This window comes from Mustela nigripes, chromosome 3 (genome assembly GCF_022355385.1).
Source record: "Mustela nigripes isolate SB6536 chromosome 3, MUSNIG.SB6536, whole genome shotgun sequence".
NCBI classification, from domain to species: domain Eukaryota; kingdom Metazoa; phylum Chordata; class Mammalia; order Carnivora; family Mustelidae; genus Mustela; species Mustela nigripes.
In genome coordinates, this window is record NC_081559.1 from 33,548,789 (window position 1) to 33,565,861 (window position 17,073).

The window sequence follows — 17,073 nt, forward strand, 5'->3', positions numbered from 1 at the left end:
ATATTTTATCCCTTCATTGTATTTAAACTTATTTCTTATAACACTTTTTTTCCCCCTTAAAATTTTGGGATACAATTTCTTCTGCTAGATGAAAATACACCCTAAATCTAGTGCATACCTTCCCTACATATATTCAGACCACAATTCTTTGAAACAGGAACTCAATCATAAGAGGAAAATTGGAAAGAACTGAAGTAAGTGGAGGCTAAAGAGCATCCTACTTAAGACTGAATGGGTCAACCAGGAAATTAAAGAAGAATTTAAAAAATTCATGGAAACAAATGAAAATGAAAACACAACTGTTCAAAATATTTGGGACACAGCAAAGTGGTCCTGAAAGGAAATTATATAGCAATATATGACTTTCTCAAGAAACAAGAAAGGTCTCAAGTACACAGCCTAACCCTACACTTAAAGGAGCTGGACAAAGAATAGCAAAGAAAGCCTACACCCAGCAGGAGAAGAGAAATAATAAAGATCAGAGCGGAAATCAATGAAATAGAAACTAAAAGAGCAGTAAGACAAATCAACGAAACTAGGAGCTAGTTCTTTGAAAGAATTGATAAGATTAATAAACCCCTGGCTAGACTTATCAAAAAGAAAGAGAAAGGACCCAAATTAATAAAATCATGAATGAAAGAGGAAAGATCACAACCAACACCAAAGAAATACAAACAATTATAAGAACATATTTTGAGCAACTATACATCAGCAAATTTGACAATCTGGAAGAAATGGATACATTGCTAGACACATATAAGCTACCAGAACTGAAGCAGGAAGAAATAGAAAACCAGAGCAATGAATCTTAGAACACTGAAAAAATAAAATAAAATTTAAAAAAAGAAGAAAAAGAAAAAGAAAACCTGAACAGACCCATAACCAGTAAGGAGATTGAAGCAGTCATCAAAAATCTACCAACAAACAGGAGACCAGGGCCAGACAGCTTCCCGGGAATTCTACCAAACATTTAAAAAAGAATTAATACCTAATCTCCTGAAACTGTTCCAAAAAAAATAGAAATGGAAGGAAAACTTCCAAATTCATTTGATGAGGCCAGTATTACCTTGATTCCAAAATCAAAGACCCCATCACAAAGGAAAATTACAGACCAATATCCTTGATGAATATGGATACAAAAATTCTCATCAAAATACTAGTTAATAGGATCCAACGGTACATTAAAATGATTATTCACCACGACCAAGTGAGATTTATTCCTGGGCTGGAAGACTGGTTCAATATCCACAAATCAATTAATGTGATAAAATACATTAATAAAACAAAGAACAAGAACCATATGATACTCTCAACAGATGCTGAAAAAGCATTTGACAAAGTATAGCATCCTTTTTTGATCAAAACTCTTCACAGTGTAAGGATAGAGGTTATATACCTCAATATCACCAAAGCCATCTGTGAAAAATCCACAGTGAATATCATTCTCAATGGGGAAAAGCTGAGCTTTTCCCCTAAGGTCAGGAACATGGCAGGGATGTCCTCGGTCACCACTGTGATTCAACAGAGTACTAGAAGTCCTAGTCTCAGCAATCAAACAACAAAAAGAAATAAAGAACATCTGAATTGGCAAAGAAGAAGCCAAACTCTCACTCTTTGCAGATGATATGATACTTTATGTGGAAAACCCAAAAGACTCCACTCCAAAATGGCTAGAACTCATACAGGAATTCAGTAAAGTGTCAGGATATAAAATCAATGTGCAAAAATCAGTTGCATTCCCAAACACTAAAAGCAAGACAGAAGAAAGAGAAATTAAGGAGTCAATCCCATTTACAATTGCACCCAAACCATGCGATACCTATGAGTAAATCTAACCAAAGAGGCAAAGAATCTGTACTCAGAAAGCTATAAAGTACTCACGAAAGAAATTGAGGAAGATGGAAAGAAATGGAAAAACTTTCTATGCTCATGGATTGGAAGAAGAAATACTGTGAAAACGTCTGTGCTACCTAAAGCAATCTACACATTTAACACAATCCCTATCAAAATACCATCCATTTTTTCCAAACAATGGAACAAATAATTCTAAAATTTATATGGAACCAGAAAAGACCCTGAAGAGCCAGAGAAATGTTGAAAAAGAAAACCAAATTTGGTGGCATCACAATTCCAGACTTCAAGCTCTATTAAAAAGCTATAATCATCAAGAGAGTATGGTACTAGACACATAGATCAATGGAACAGAATAGAGAGCCCTGAAATGGAACCTCAACTCTATGGTTTACTAATTTTTGACAAAGCAGTAAAGAATGTCTGACAGAAAAAGATAGTCTCTTCAACAAATGGTGTTGGGAAAATTGGACAGCCACATGCAGAAAAATGAAACTGAACCATTTCCTTACACCACACACAAAAATAGACGCAAAATGGATGAAAGACCTCAATGTGAGACAAGAATCCATCAAAATCCTTGAGGAGAACACAGGCAGCAACCTCTTTCACCTCAGCCACAGTTTCTTCCTACAAACATCACCAAAGGCAAGCGAAGTAAGGGCAAAATGAAATATTGTGACCTCATCAAGGTCAAAAGCTTTTGCACAGCACAGGAAACAGTCAACAAAACCAAAAGACAACTGACAGAATGGGAGAAGATATTTGCAAATGATGTATCAGATAAAGGGCTAGTATCCAAAATCTATAAAGAACTTTTCAACTCAACACCCAAAGAACAAATAATCCAATCAAGAAATGAGCAGAAGACATGAACAGACATTTCAGCAAAGAAGACATCCAAATGGCCAACAGACACATGAAAAAGTGCTCAACATGACCCGGCTTCAGGGGAATACAAATCAAAACCACAGTGAGATACCACCTCACACCAGTCAGAATGGCTAAAATTAACAAGTCAAGAAGTGACAGATGTTGGTGAGAATGTGGAGAAAGGGGAATCCTTCTACACTGTTGGTGGGAATGTAAGTTGATGCAGCCACTTTGGAAAATAGTATGGAGGTTCCTCAAAAAGTTGAAAATAGAGCTACCCAGCAATGAAACTACTGGGTATTTACCCAAAAGATACTAATGTAGTGATCCAAAGGAGCATGTGCACCTGAATGTTTATAGCAGCAATGTCCACAATAGCCAAACTATGGAAAGAACTAGGCATCCATCAACAGATGAATAGATAAAGAAGATGTGATGTGTATATATACATATATATACACCCACACCCACATACATACCATGGAATACTATGCAGCCATCAAAAGAAACAAAATCATGCCATTTGCAATGATGTGGATGGAACTAGAGGGTATCATGCTAAGCAAAATAAGTCAACCAGAGAAAGGCAATTATCATATGATCTCTCTGATATGAGGAATTTGAGAGGGAAGGCTGGGGGTCATGGGGGGTAGGGAGGGAAAGAATGAAACAACATGGGATTGGCAGGGAGACAAACCATAAGAGACTCAATCTCAGGAAACAAACTGAGAGTTGCTTGGGGGCAGGGGAGTAGGGATAAGGTGGCTGGGTTTTGAACATTGGGGAGGGTATGTACTATGGTGAGTGCTGTGAAATGTGCAAGCCTGATAATTCAAAGACCCGTACCCCTGGGGCAAATAATACTTTATGTGTTAATTTAAAAATAAATAAAAAACAATAGTTGCTCTCAAATACTGTATGTCTGATTGAGAGTAGAGTAACACGACTCAAATGCAGACTTCTTTTGTAGCTGTATCTGGTGCTCCACTAAGATCACTATGGTATAATACCACCTTGTGAAGACTGAGCTGGTTTAAGAAAATTTTTGTTTCCTTAGTAGTAAGTTTCTGATATCTGGATTCAGGTTTCCAGTAATAATGATCACATAGCTACTTGATTCATGAACGTCATACAGTAAAGATAGAGCCCCTCATGCAATGTATGAGATTGGAAATTCATTCAGGTTGGGGCTTTTATAAAAGGAACCATAGGTATAATAGCTAGGGGTGATTCCTGATGACCTCTAGTTATGAAATGATATTGGTTCTTAATAAGATAACTGAGTCTGAATCACCCTCATGTAATCGTGTGATAAATCTAAACCATTATTTTACAATTTGCATTATTTCCCATTTGTGCAGAATACACAGGTATAAGAAAAGGCATACATGTATAATCAACGCCTATGACATGCTAGTTATCTCAGTTATATTTTGCTGTGCTTCTGGAGAATTTGGCTGAAAAAGAAGGCCTCCATAAGGTTTCAGCTTTAAGAACTGTGGCCTTTCCACTCACGATTCTTGAATGTGTCTCCACTGAAGCAAAGATAAATTGATCAAATAAGAAGAGAAGTATGCAGTCATATTTGTTGAGGGTATTAATATGGTTGCAAAGAACTTCTTTTCTGAGAATTAGATGCTTTCAGACAGCTACAAATTGTCTTGGCCACAGAAGACTTCCTGTTCTTTTTTACAGACCTTCTGGTGGACAATTAGAGGAGCTCAATTGCATGAAACGGATCCGAAACAGCACTGGAACTCAGCCGAGCTCCTCTTGGTCGTAGAATTTTATAAGAGGCTTACTGTCCAGAGATTAGGTGTTTGGAAATAAAAACTGTCACTTTATTTATGCAATGAGGCATGCAGCTCTAATGTTTGTAATTTCAGGTCCATGATACTCAGACATTTTTAACTACCACCACGACACTTTCTGATTCCTTCCACCCTTTAGCGGGTAGTCTCCGCGGCTTTGACACAGCCACCATTCTGCTGGCTGAAGTGACCACAGAAGACTTTGTTTGAAGCACATCACGGCCATTTCTCAATTGGCCAATGGCCACTGCTCAAAGTATTAAAAAAAAAAAAAAAAAAAAGCTGCTTTTCTTATCCTGTAGCTAAAGCCTCCTCGGACAGTACTGTAGATCCCAGCTGCTTAAAAAGAACAAAAATGATGGTGTTTATAGTAACTAATCAGTCTGAAACTGGAGAATTCAACAAGCCTTATAGTTAAGACATTTCACAATCAATTCCACCTAAAAATGTGTGTAAAAGTGATCTTCACCTAAATTTTTCAAGGCACTGATATGGCCTTATATTCTGGTAGAGCAGACACTTGTACTTGAACAGAAGCCTTTGCAAGTTGCTTGAAAAACACCTTTTATTACATTCAGAAGAGTACTGTTGTGGTTTTTGTTTTATTTAAGTATGTGAGAATATCATTTTACCTTCGTTGTGCTCACCCTCTAGATAATTTCCTCTTTATTCATTCATTTGTTTATTATTTTTAAAATATTTGAATATAGTTGATGCACAATTTTACATTAGTTTCAAGTACAACATAGTGACTCCACAACTCTATACGTTATGCTGTGCTCAGCGTAGCTACCATTTGTCGGCATACCGCACTATTACAATACTGTCGATTATATTCCCTATGCTGAACCTTTCATCATTGTTGACTCATTCATTGTGCTTTAAGGGGAAGACTTTCTTGTTTTGTTGAAGTTAAATTGTATGGGAAATGCACAAAAAGTGAGCCGTTGCCCATAACTGGATAGTTGTCATCATCTAGCCAAGTCAAGCTAGAACTTATCACAGTATTTAATAAGTTAAGTAGGGGGCACCTGGGTGGCACTGTCTGACTCTTGGTTGTGGCTCAGGTCGTGATCCCAGGGTCACGAGATCAACCCCGCAGGGAGCCCAACGTGAGAATTCTATTAGTGCGAAGTCTTCTTAAGACTTTCTCTCCCTCTGCCCCTCCACTCTGCTCTCTCTCTTTATCTCTCAAGTAATAAGAATATAAATAGGGACATTTGCGGACCTGGTTCAAGTTTTTTACTCTTAGATTGGTAAACCACTTAGCAAGTCATTTCATTTTGTGTGTGTGTGTGTGTGTGTGTGAGAGAGAGAGAGAGAGAGAGATTCATTTTGCAGGCTCCAAAATGTGTCTTGTATCCTCTGAAGAGGTAGGGATGATACATTTTACATATGGGAAAATGTGAGCATTCATAGAACACAGTGCTCCAACGATACACTTAATATACCTTCCCTTGGCAAGTACTCAGAGGTTATGGTCTGAGTTCTCTTTCCAAGGAGGCACAGAGAACGAACCTCCTTGATGTGAGGCCTGTGGACATGGTCCCATGACGGGCAAGGCCTGCCACCAGCTAACCTGCTTACAGCCAACCCAACGTGCATCTTTCCATAGGGCTGCTCACATGCCTTCTTCCACACTGGACTCATTCTTGCACAAGCCCCATCCATGCTCCTCTTCCTCTCAGAAAAGTCCTTGCTTTTTCTTGTTCTTTTCTAACCTGAGGCTTAGTATTAAGTGCCATCTCCTGAAAATCTTCTCTAATTTATCCAACATACATTTTCTCTGCTCTGAAATCTAAAATTTATTGTCTGTATCATACATGAAGTCGGCAGCTCCATTCTGGAATATTTTAGATTCAAAATCTCTGCTAGTGATTAATTCAACATCTCTCTCTCCCCCCCATATATATACATATATTTCTGGTTATATATATATATATAATATTATATGCATATTGCTGATATATAAGCAAGACACATTAAATATGCATTAGAAATAAAAAGTAACAATAAATTAAATGCTTTACCATGTTCTTTATTGTTTCTTTAGTACACCTGTTTATTCCTTTAGAAGAGTGAAGTACTTGCATATAGACATGTATTGTGATTTTTTTTGCACCCTATCTCTGACCATCTATATTACCCTTACATTAATGTTTAAAAAATCCTTTCTTAAAAAATAACAGTGCTATTAGGACATAACTGGCATGCCATAGAGTTCACCCTTTTAAAATGTAGAATTCAGTGATTATATGTATATATATTATATATATAATATATATATATATATATATATATATATATATATATTCCCCCCCCACAGGATAGTGCAGCCATCATCATTTTTTACTTTGGAATATTTTCATCATGTCCAAAAGAAACTCTATATTTCCTAGCAGTTACTTCCCGTTCTTCTTTCTTCTGAGGCCTTGGCAACTGCTAACTTCCTGTCTCTGTGGATTTGCCTTTTCTGGACATTTCAGTTGGACTCCTACCATATGTGGTCTTTTGTAACTGGCTTCTGCACTTAGCATAATGGTTTCAAAGTTTCACCCATGTTGTAGTATGAATCAGTTATTTCATTCTTTTTTTTTAATGACTGAGTAATATTCCATTGTGTGGATAGACCACAGTATATTTATTCATTCTTCAGTCGATGGACATTTGCACTGTTTCCTCTTTGGAAACATTTATGAATAATGCTTCTATGAACATTCATGTACCAGTCTATATGTACACTTTTTGTGTCTATCTTCCTAGTTTGATCAAGCCCAGAGAAGTCGCCATATATTCTTACTCAACTGAAATAATCCCTCTAGAATTCTTCACTACCACACCAATTTTCTGATGGTACCCATTGTGGGATTCAGGGAGTTAATATTTCCCCAAATAATGCATCTTATTTCTCTAAGGAGCTGCTGGCCATAAGCATGCTGTGTAGACAGAACCGTAAACGTTTCTGTAACGTTTCTGTTACGTGTAAAACGTTACATTTCTGTAGCGTTTCTGTTACATAAACAGAAACGTAAATTACAAGTCAAGGTGCTCGTGTTTGATTTCTGTCTTCACAGATACACTACATCCTTGAACAAGAGCCTTTGAAAATCTCAACCTCATTAGCTTACAAATGAGAGGAATATTAAAACTTAGAAATAACCTAGTTTGACAAAGACTGTCACTTACCTTTTAAATTGCAATTACAATTGTTCTTTCATCAACACTGTGAGCCATTTAAAGCCTACTTTTTAGTCTCAGAAGCCAAAAACTGAAAAGAGGTTGAGAGTTTTATAAAATGTTGAGCTGTGTCTCAGTAAAGCAAGAAGAAGGAAAAAAAAAAAAAAAACCACTAATGACTCAGGACCTTTCTGCTTTTCAATTTAAAAGATGTTGGGGTCTTTCTGCTTCCTAGCAACAAAATGAGCCATGTGGTTGAGTCCAGAAATCCCCTTACACCAGTTGCTTTTTATAGCTTAAAACATACTATGGAAAGAAAAAGCCATTGGTACATCAAGAATTCATGATTCACTCAGTAATAATAATAAGCCAATGGGAACTGCAGGATACACTAGGTAACCCAGAGACACTAATTCTGAACTACTGAGATGAAGAGGGGATTTGAGAATATCATGTAACTCTTCAGGCAGGTCATTTCCCATGCACAACACAGACTTTTGACTTCGAAAGTGGCACCTCTTGGTGTCAAAAGCATAACCTTTCAAGTGTAAGCCCTGTTTCTTGTTCATTTTGTTGCCCTTGATACATGCAGCTTAACTCACAGAAAGTAAGCCATGGTGCTGAGTTGAAATAGTGCAGTTCTCCTGGCATGGGCAGTTTTGAAATGCAGGCAATCCAGTGGCCCTCCACGGTGTGATAGCTTACAGACCTCTGAACTTTCTTATTTAAGCTTTTGTTAAGTCCGGAGGTGATTCCACATCAGGCTTTCTGTGTCTGTTATTCAATAGGAAACTCATTCCTGGCTTTCTCATTTTTGGTTCTGCTATTTTTTTTTTTTTTTAATCAGTTTCTCCTCAAACTGAGTCACTCAACACTATGATTCACTGTGTCCTTGAAACTGTTCTTTAGTTCTTGTTTTTCCTTTCTTAGTCTCCTTGCCTATTTTATGAAGCCACAATTTGGTGACTGAGTTTCTTATTTTTTTGGTCCTAAGTTTCTATTACTAACTGCTTCAGAAAGAAAGATAAGAAAAGCAAGAGTCCCAAATACAATAAATGAAGTAGCTCATGTTTTTTAAATGAAAGAGCTAAGAAATATACCTAAGGCCGTTTATTCTTAGTGATTCACTATGATGCAAAATGTCCCAGAGATCACAATGCCTGCTCCCAGGACCCACGCACTGGATGTGCCAAGACAATGGGAAATACTTTTACTTCAGTTTCTTTACCAGGAAGAAGACGATTTTTAAGTCAATGTTCCATAATCTTCACGAAAGCTCACGACCCTGTCATTGTGTTGGGTACTTAAAATACAGGTAAAAACTGATTTCTCCCACGCCTAGTAACAGAAAGCAGGTACATTATGGGGTGCAGAAAGGAAATCAGCCTCTGTTGATAGTGGCTATGTGGCAGGCACTGTACCAGCTGAATGAGCTTCTGGAGCTGATCTTAGCGATCAGCTGATCTTAGGGCTGTTTTCCTAAGGTGATATGTTGGGTTGTGTCGAAGAGGAAAGTATCACATTAATGATCACTTTCCTCCTCATCAACCAAAACCAATTACTTCACTCTCTTTATACTGAAATTCCACTTTGGAATTTTTGGTTCCTAAAAGTACTCAAAGAATTAAAGGTATATTCTAAAATAACAATCCACATGTTTTTGAAAGATAATTCATGAAATAAATGTTAATTTTCCACCTGCTTTGTGCCAAGTGCCACTCTAGCTGCTGGGGGAGGGGGATCTCCCAGTGATCAAAACAGAACACATCTCCATCCTGCTCGAGGGTACATCCTCATGGCAAGGAACGAGTAATAGAAGAGAGAAAAAGCAAACTGAGGTCCTTCTAGGTTTGGCAGGACTAGAAAGAAAAGAAAAATGTGGTGTCATAAAGGGACACTACATGGTTGGAGTCATGGATGCTTCCTTGGACAGGTAGCATTTGAATTGAATTATGAATGAAAAACAGGAATCCGTCGTGCAAGAGAGCAGACTGGCCCTGACACAGGGGATGAGCTTTGCCAGTTCAGGGAACCATAGAGAATGCTAGGTATCCATGCAGTGACCAAGGGAAACAGGGCGGGGAGATAAAGGCTCTGAGGTCATGCAGAACCAGGTGCTGGGGACAATGGCGACATGTTGGTTTGACACTGAACGCAACGGGAAACGATTGGAAATTTTTAACTAGAGCTGTGGCATTCATTGCCTGATTTGTATTTCTAAAACTTCCTTTAAATGAGGACAAAGGAAGAGGGCAGGAAGACTGGTTAAAAGCTACTTTTGGGGATCTAGACAAAAAACGATGTGGTGGTTTGGGTCAGCGGGGTGAGTAGGGAGAAACACTGCCCGAATCCTGTCTTGGTAGAAAATAATTTCCTGTAAGATATATTAAATAACAGTTGAAGCCCCTGTTTCTTGGTATGTCTCAACCATAAGAAGCCAGGATTCTTAATCAACTGTTACTTTCATCCATATTAGGGCACACACTCCTTAAATACAGGGCTTTTTCTTTTCTTGCCTGCCTCACTTATCTGGGAAGTGCAGTTCTATATTCAGTGCTTTGTGGGTGCAAAATAAATATTGATTAAATAAAGCCAGTAATGAATCAGGTCTGCCTAAAGTAAGGGTGCTTGGTAACATGCAAACATGGAAGTGAGCTGGATTCTCTCACCTGTAGGGCATAACCAGGCTTGGGGCTTTTGGAGGGAGGGTGGGAAGTTTGGAGCTTCTCCCCTCCTTCCATTCTGTGATGCCCCAGGGATGGGGGTGATCACTCTATTACCACTTCCCACTGGGTGAGCAGAGTCTGTCCACACACATCCCAGGTAATCCTTACCATTGCTCAAAAACATGATTTCCCTTCATTTTGAAGGCAAGGGGGGTGACCACAGAGGGTGTTGAGCAAAGGACCGGAAAAGGAAAGAATTCAGTGTATTTACTGGAATATTCACTTCTGGAAAACAAAGAAGTATGTATGCTATTATATGCTCTGTTCACACGATTAAGGAAGACAAAGGTCCTAGAGTAATCAGACAATTTTTAACTTAAATGATTGTGAAAAAAATGCCAGAATATGAATTTAAATTCAGTGCAATTGTTACATCCCATCCACTTTCTTCTGAAACTAGGGGAATTTGGAGTAGCTTTTGTCATATATCTGGATGACAGAGCTAGAAGAAAATGTCTCCAAGTTTCAAGGATTTTTGTATTGTCTGACAGAAAGAGTCTGTTCATAAAGTTTTATCTTCAGTATGAAAGAAAGTGAGGGTGTGGAAATAAAAATAATAATAATAATAATAAAATGTGGCTCAACTTTGTGCTTGCAGTTCAAGCCCTGGTGGTCTAAACCACGGAAATGACATTTCTGCATGAGATCCGCCTCTCTTAATGTGTGTCAACCAGTAAAGTAGGACCCGTGTAAAAATCTGAAAAACAAATTGGGATAGTTCCTTTTTTTCCTTCCTATAAATCTATCTCCTTTCTTCCATCATTCTCTATACTTGGAACAGAACATGGTGAACTTCCATCTACTTTCTTTTTTAATAATCCATGGAAGAAGGTGAAAATAATTCACCTTAGAAACCAGAAGCCAGATCTGCCCCAAAAGTAAGAGGAAAGAATGGGAGTGTGAGGCTGTTTGAAGAAGCATGAGCATGAGGCCCCAGAAATTCAGCAGAGGTTCCCATGGACAGTGGTTACTTCCCAGGGTTACCCTGGAGCTACCTTTTCATTGACTTTAAGATATTTATTTGTGATATCTGAACACCATTCTTTTAGGAAAAGACATGAAAGGTCACCATCTGCTCATTGAGATCTCCATTTACACAGATATTTTTTAACAATGTAAAAATGTTTGAGATGACCACAAATGGAATGCTGGAGACATGTGAGTGCTCATCAGCCATAAGTTTACTGTGTTTGTTTCCAATTCCACAATGAACTGCCCTTTTATTCATTCTCTCTACGATCTTCAGGACATTCCACATGCCAGAGAGCACCGTCTTCAGATCACAAATCTTTCCATGAAGATGTGTTGGCCTCTCTTTCTTTGCCCGCAAGCCTTACCAGTTCCTTACCAAAGGACAGCCAAGATTAAGGGTGATTTTTAAGAATTGCATGTTCTGTGCCAAGAGATTCCTCCCTCTGCCTTTGGCTGGTTTAACTCGCTCAGAAGCTTTCAGTTAGAAATGGGTGAGAGAAAAAATGCTCTGGGAGGCTAGGTACCCAGACTTTGGTATGGACAGGGGTACCATCTGGAATGAGCAGTACTCTGTGCATCTCCCACCCCAAAGGCCACTGTGGAACTTTCAGCTATGCCAAGACCTCGGGCATTCTCTATTGGCGGATGTGGCTTCCCACTACAGTGACTATGATGTAGGGTAGCCCCAGGAAAGAGTACTGCCCAACCTGAATCTATAAGGGAAGACAGTGACCCGACTGGAGAGGATCTTTTATCATCTCTGGGGCCATCCCAAACTTAGATGGTTGGAAAAATAACACTTACTGAAAAGTCATCACTGGGGAAGAACAGAAGATCTTGAAGGGGATCATTCCGATAGGTCTTTTCAAGTTCTTCAATGACAGTTTCATAATCCAAAGGCTCAAGGAGCCTGGGCTTTTCCTGCTGTGGAAAAAGAAAATATGACATTAACCACTGACACATATAATTTTGCTTCTTCTCAACGTGTGGTTGAATTTCGCTTCTTAGCTACCAAGGCTTTGACATGATGCAGTCCTTCCAGTAGAGTCACAGAGATTCCAGGCATTTAGGGCAAAGCCACATAACTATTATTTCCAGATCTGAAATAATATGAAAAGATCCTGAAATACTTGACTTCTTGCTCAGTAATTCAAGCTGTTCTCACTGAGCTCCCAAAGCTCATGCTATTCAGCCAAACATACCCGCTGAATTATGTGAACTTTATCTTTGTCAGTTTGAAGAAAAGTCCTCTGCTTTCTTGCTGTAGTATTACGATCATCAACAGTTTTGCTGAATTAGATCCTTCCTTGTGAGATTTACTTGGATCTATTTTAAAATGTTGGCTCCCTATTAGCAAGCAAAGTATCACAGGCTGTCTTCGTTGTCCCTGAAGCATGGATCCTGTGTCAGGATTAATTGCTTGGCTCTCTGTTTCTTTGCCACAACAGAGAGAAGCTGGGTAATTCTCTAGCAGGGTTGAACAATGCAACTATTATGGATGCATTGTGGTAGAAATGGAGAAGAGTCTGAAAAATTAGCCAGATGATCACATCGCCTTAAAATCTGGAAGCCAAGATGAGAGGCACTTCCCTCAAAGAAATGGCCTATAACACCAAATGACAAATGCCAGAGGGGAAAAAGGTGTGATGGTAGCATTACAAGGCTGATGTGTTTATGCCAAACGTGAGAAAAATGGGTCCCCAAATACAGAATAAAACATTGCAAAACAGAAAATCAAGGACACAGTCTTGAATTCCCTTGCCATTTGATGAAATATTTGTACAACTTAAGTGACAAGGGATGGTCTTTGAGATTATTTGGGGGCTGTAAGGAGCTGGAGTGATCACCATGAACTTTGGAGGCTAAGGAGGAATCTCATAAATGGAAAAAACCTTTTTTTTTTCTCTAGCACGCCAATGCCATCAACAGTTTCCTGTTGTCCTCACCCCTCCCTAGTCTGCAGAGCACAGAGGTTTAGTTTTGATTTCTAAGACCTTCTTTGGAAGATCTCTGCTGGTGAGGCCCTAAAAACTTCCACGAACATTTTAATAATTGCTGACTGGCTCCTCTAAGTAGCAGTCGAAGTTTTTTCTAAATATAAACAAAATCAAAAACAAGATGTGACATCGTGGACCACTAAAAAGAACTTCCATGTACTTTCAGCATTAAAACAAAACAGAACAAACCCATTTTACAATGCTTAAGTAAACTAAAGATGATGTATGGTGAATATTCTCTCTGGAGTGGCCCGTCGAGTTAAGACTGCCAGACTTAGCAAACAAAAAACACAGGACTCCATGTAATTTTTGGAGGAAAGATGTTTATTTGTCCCACACAACCTCTTTAGGGAAAGAGCTGTGTGAAATGTTCACTGTTTCGTAGCATAAGACACAGAGACACTATGGCATGAATAAGGTAATTAAAAAAAAGTCCTAGAACCCCTGCCTTTTGACTTGATTCTTCTATGTAGATTTGTTTTAAGTTCTGATTCCCTGTTTTCCCAGGCCAAGGTTGATCTCAAGGACCACAGACTCATGGCTCATGAGGCAAATGCAGGCTCCAGATGTTAGATTTGGCTTTATTTTAGTTTATTTTTAGTTGGCTTTGAATGTCTTCAAGTAGTGGTGATTCAGTGGAGCTCAGCTACGGACCTCAATGCTCTGCCTCTAAGATCTCTTACCCTGTAATGTCACATGCTGCTCCCTCAGACCTTCAAGTCTGAAATATGTAGCTTGTTTGGGAACCTCTATTTTTTCCCTTCTTCTTTTAAAATTGTGTTTGTGCATGAAACGTAGCAAATGAACCATAGATTTCGTTGGTTATGTCCCTTTCCCTCACTGGTTCTCCAGTTTGCAGATGTTGTTGGCCTTCAGTGCTCACATACCAATAGCCCGTAATGTAACTACCAAGACTTTCTTCTCGCTGTCCTCATTTCGACATGAACAGGACTGTGAGAGTGTCACTTCTTATTAGTATGTGTTGCAACTTATGGGTTTAAAAGCAAATGACAGAATATGTTTTCAGGGGCCTTTTACCATCCTGTTCTCACTCTCCTTTTAATTTTATCTCCCTTAGTTGCAATGTGACCATTAATATCAAGCTGGAGTCAAGAAGACCTTCAGAGAAGATGTTTCAGGTGGCCCACACTCTACCTAGAATTAGCCCCAACTCAATTAGTACAATGGGAAAATCAGAGCTCGCAAGTCACAGGGTGTTAATAAAACCGTAGAGATATTACATCCCCACCTTCCTTGATGCACCTAATAAAAGGCATAGCCTAAAAACTTCTGCTGGAAGGTATATTTTTATTACATCATTTAAGGCTAGGACATATCAGCCAATCAGCGAATAACATTTATTAAGCTTTTCCTGTTTAAATGTTGCGCTTAGGTTATTTTGTCATAGGGCTGCAAAACCTAGCAGAGCTGCTTCAAATAATGCATTAATTTTTTGACTTCTGAGGGACAGATTAGTAAAGTTCTATCTTTCCAGGAAATGTGTTAGTCAAGGTGCAGCATGCAAAACATCCAGTGTTTCTTAATTTTGTGGATATGAGGTTTAAAAATGAAAATAACAATGATATACCCCGTAGCACCTAGGGCCTGGGATTTGGCTATGCTTGGCATGAAGGCTTTATGCATCTGTGATGGTGAGGGTTCAGGTCATGTGACGAGTAGTTCTCTCTGGAGCAAGAGAGCTGTCTGCTCAGTGTTTCGGTCAAAGAGACACATGTATATGAGCATGGTGGAATCAGTTAATTTCTCACTATGGCTCCTTGCAGAGATGTTGAGCAAAAATGAGAGCTAAGTAGCATTGATTTATAGCTTTAGAACAGTTGGATTGTCCCTCCTGAATTTAATGTGCCTCTTTCTTTTGGAAATACACCAACTGGGCTAAGGCATGTGCCAAGATTACCCTGAATTGGATTGGATTTTTATAGTGCTTTTTACTCTTGCTCTCTCTCAGATGACTAATGAATTTCATTAGCTGTTCTAAAATCTCTCCAGGCATGGGAAAAGGCACCCACCAATACCTGTTATCATGCAGCGGAACTGTGTTGCACTGCAGTGGTAAGGGACCCTGTTCTTCTCATAAATATTGAGGGATTTGTTTGATCTACTTTCTCAAATCCTCAGCTCTCCTCCAATTCAACTTCTCAGCAGCATAATGGGCTCCTGTCACAAAAACAAAGGCTTTCCTTCCTTCTACTTATTCTACAACTTCTCATGGAATGTCAGCACAATATCTTACTCCTAGAGTCGATAAACCTGCCATTGTAGTAATAACCCAGGCTGTCAAGAGTCGTTTAATTTGGTTTGAAGGAGCAGATTGTGCCTTAGCTAAAGACGCAAATTTCAAGGACATAGTATACTGTTGCAAGGATCTGAATTAATTTCATAATTATAATTCAAAATCAAATGGGTGAAGAAATGACGACTGAAGATCTCAGCATTTGAAAGTGTCTAACAATGACAAGTAAAATAACTAAATTATCAACCTAGAATAGAAGTACAATTTAACTAAGAAATAAACTAGACCACCCAGCCTTATTTTAGGGGAGTCCAAAGTAAAAAGTGGAGTGTGATTATAAGTGTTTTATGCTGAGATGAATAGAGTGTAACTTTTACTCTGGAACCAGAACCCTTGGTGTTTTAGCTCTGGAATTGCTGCTTATGGGCAATGGGATGTTGGACATGTTAATTAGAATCTCTGTGCCTTAGTTTCTAATCTGTAAAATGGACATCTTAGTAGGAGCTATGTTATAGTATTAAATGAGGTAATATAGGTTACACTTTTAGACTAGCACCAAACCCATAGTACTAATTCCGTAAGCGTTAAGTAAAGTCTGTGAGTTTAAATTTCCCTTAGTCATGAATTTAAAGCACTTAAATTGCAAATTTAATGTGTATAAAGAGCAAAGAGGAGGCATTCAATAAATATTTGAGTAAAAAAGTTTATATCTTTGGACCCAGGAATTCCTTTTTTGAGACCGTATTTTAAAGAAATAACTACACATACAAGCCAAGACGTGTAAGTGTATGTCTTTGCAATATTATCTTTGGAACAAGATGGAGAAAAAATATTGACCTTAATCCAAGAGGGATAAGGAAGGCAGGCAGGATGGTGGAGGTCATATCCCCAAAGTGAAGACACTAGAGCTGTTGCTCAGAAACAATGGTTCCTCAAAAAGTTAAAAATAGAATTACCCAATGACTCAGCAATTTCACTATTAGGTTTTTATCCAAAGGATACAACCATAGTGATCTAAAGGGGCACATGCACCCCAATGTTCACAGCAGCAATATCCACAACAGCCAAACTATGGAAAGGGCCCAGATGTCCATAGATAGATGAATGGATAAAGACGTGGTGTATATATACAATGGAATATTACTCACTCATCAAAAAGAATAAAATCTTGCTATTTGCAATGACATTTATGGAACTAGAGGGTATTATGCTAATCAGAATAAGTCAGAGAAAGACAAATATCATATGATTTCATTCATATGCAGAATTTAAGAAACAAAACAGAGGATCATAGGGGAAGGGAGGGAAAAATAAGATAAAAACAGACAGGGAGGCAAACCATAAGAGACTCTCAACTATAGGGAACAAACTGAGAGTTGCTGGAGGGGAGGTTGGTGAGGGGAAGGGGTAAC

The 17,073-nt window shown here is 38.6% G+C and overlaps 1 protein-coding gene across 8 annotated transcripts in view; it reads right to left on the minus strand.

Annotated features, from left to right (window-relative positions):
- DOCK10 (dedicator of cytokinesis 10) overlaps positions 1–17,073 on the minus strand; it is a 269,317-nt gene that overhangs the window by 138,061 nt on the left and 114,183 nt on the right. For 7 of the 8 annotated variants that reach the window (XM_059393595.1, XM_059393597.1, XM_059393600.1 and 4 more), the window contains exon 2: positions 12,215–12,334. In XM_059393595.1, coding sequence (XP_059249578.1) covers positions 12,215–12,334 — 120 coding nt within the window. The remainder of the gene's footprint in view (positions 1–12,214; positions 12,335–17,073) is intronic. The other variant, XM_059393598.1, reaches the window with a different exon arrangement.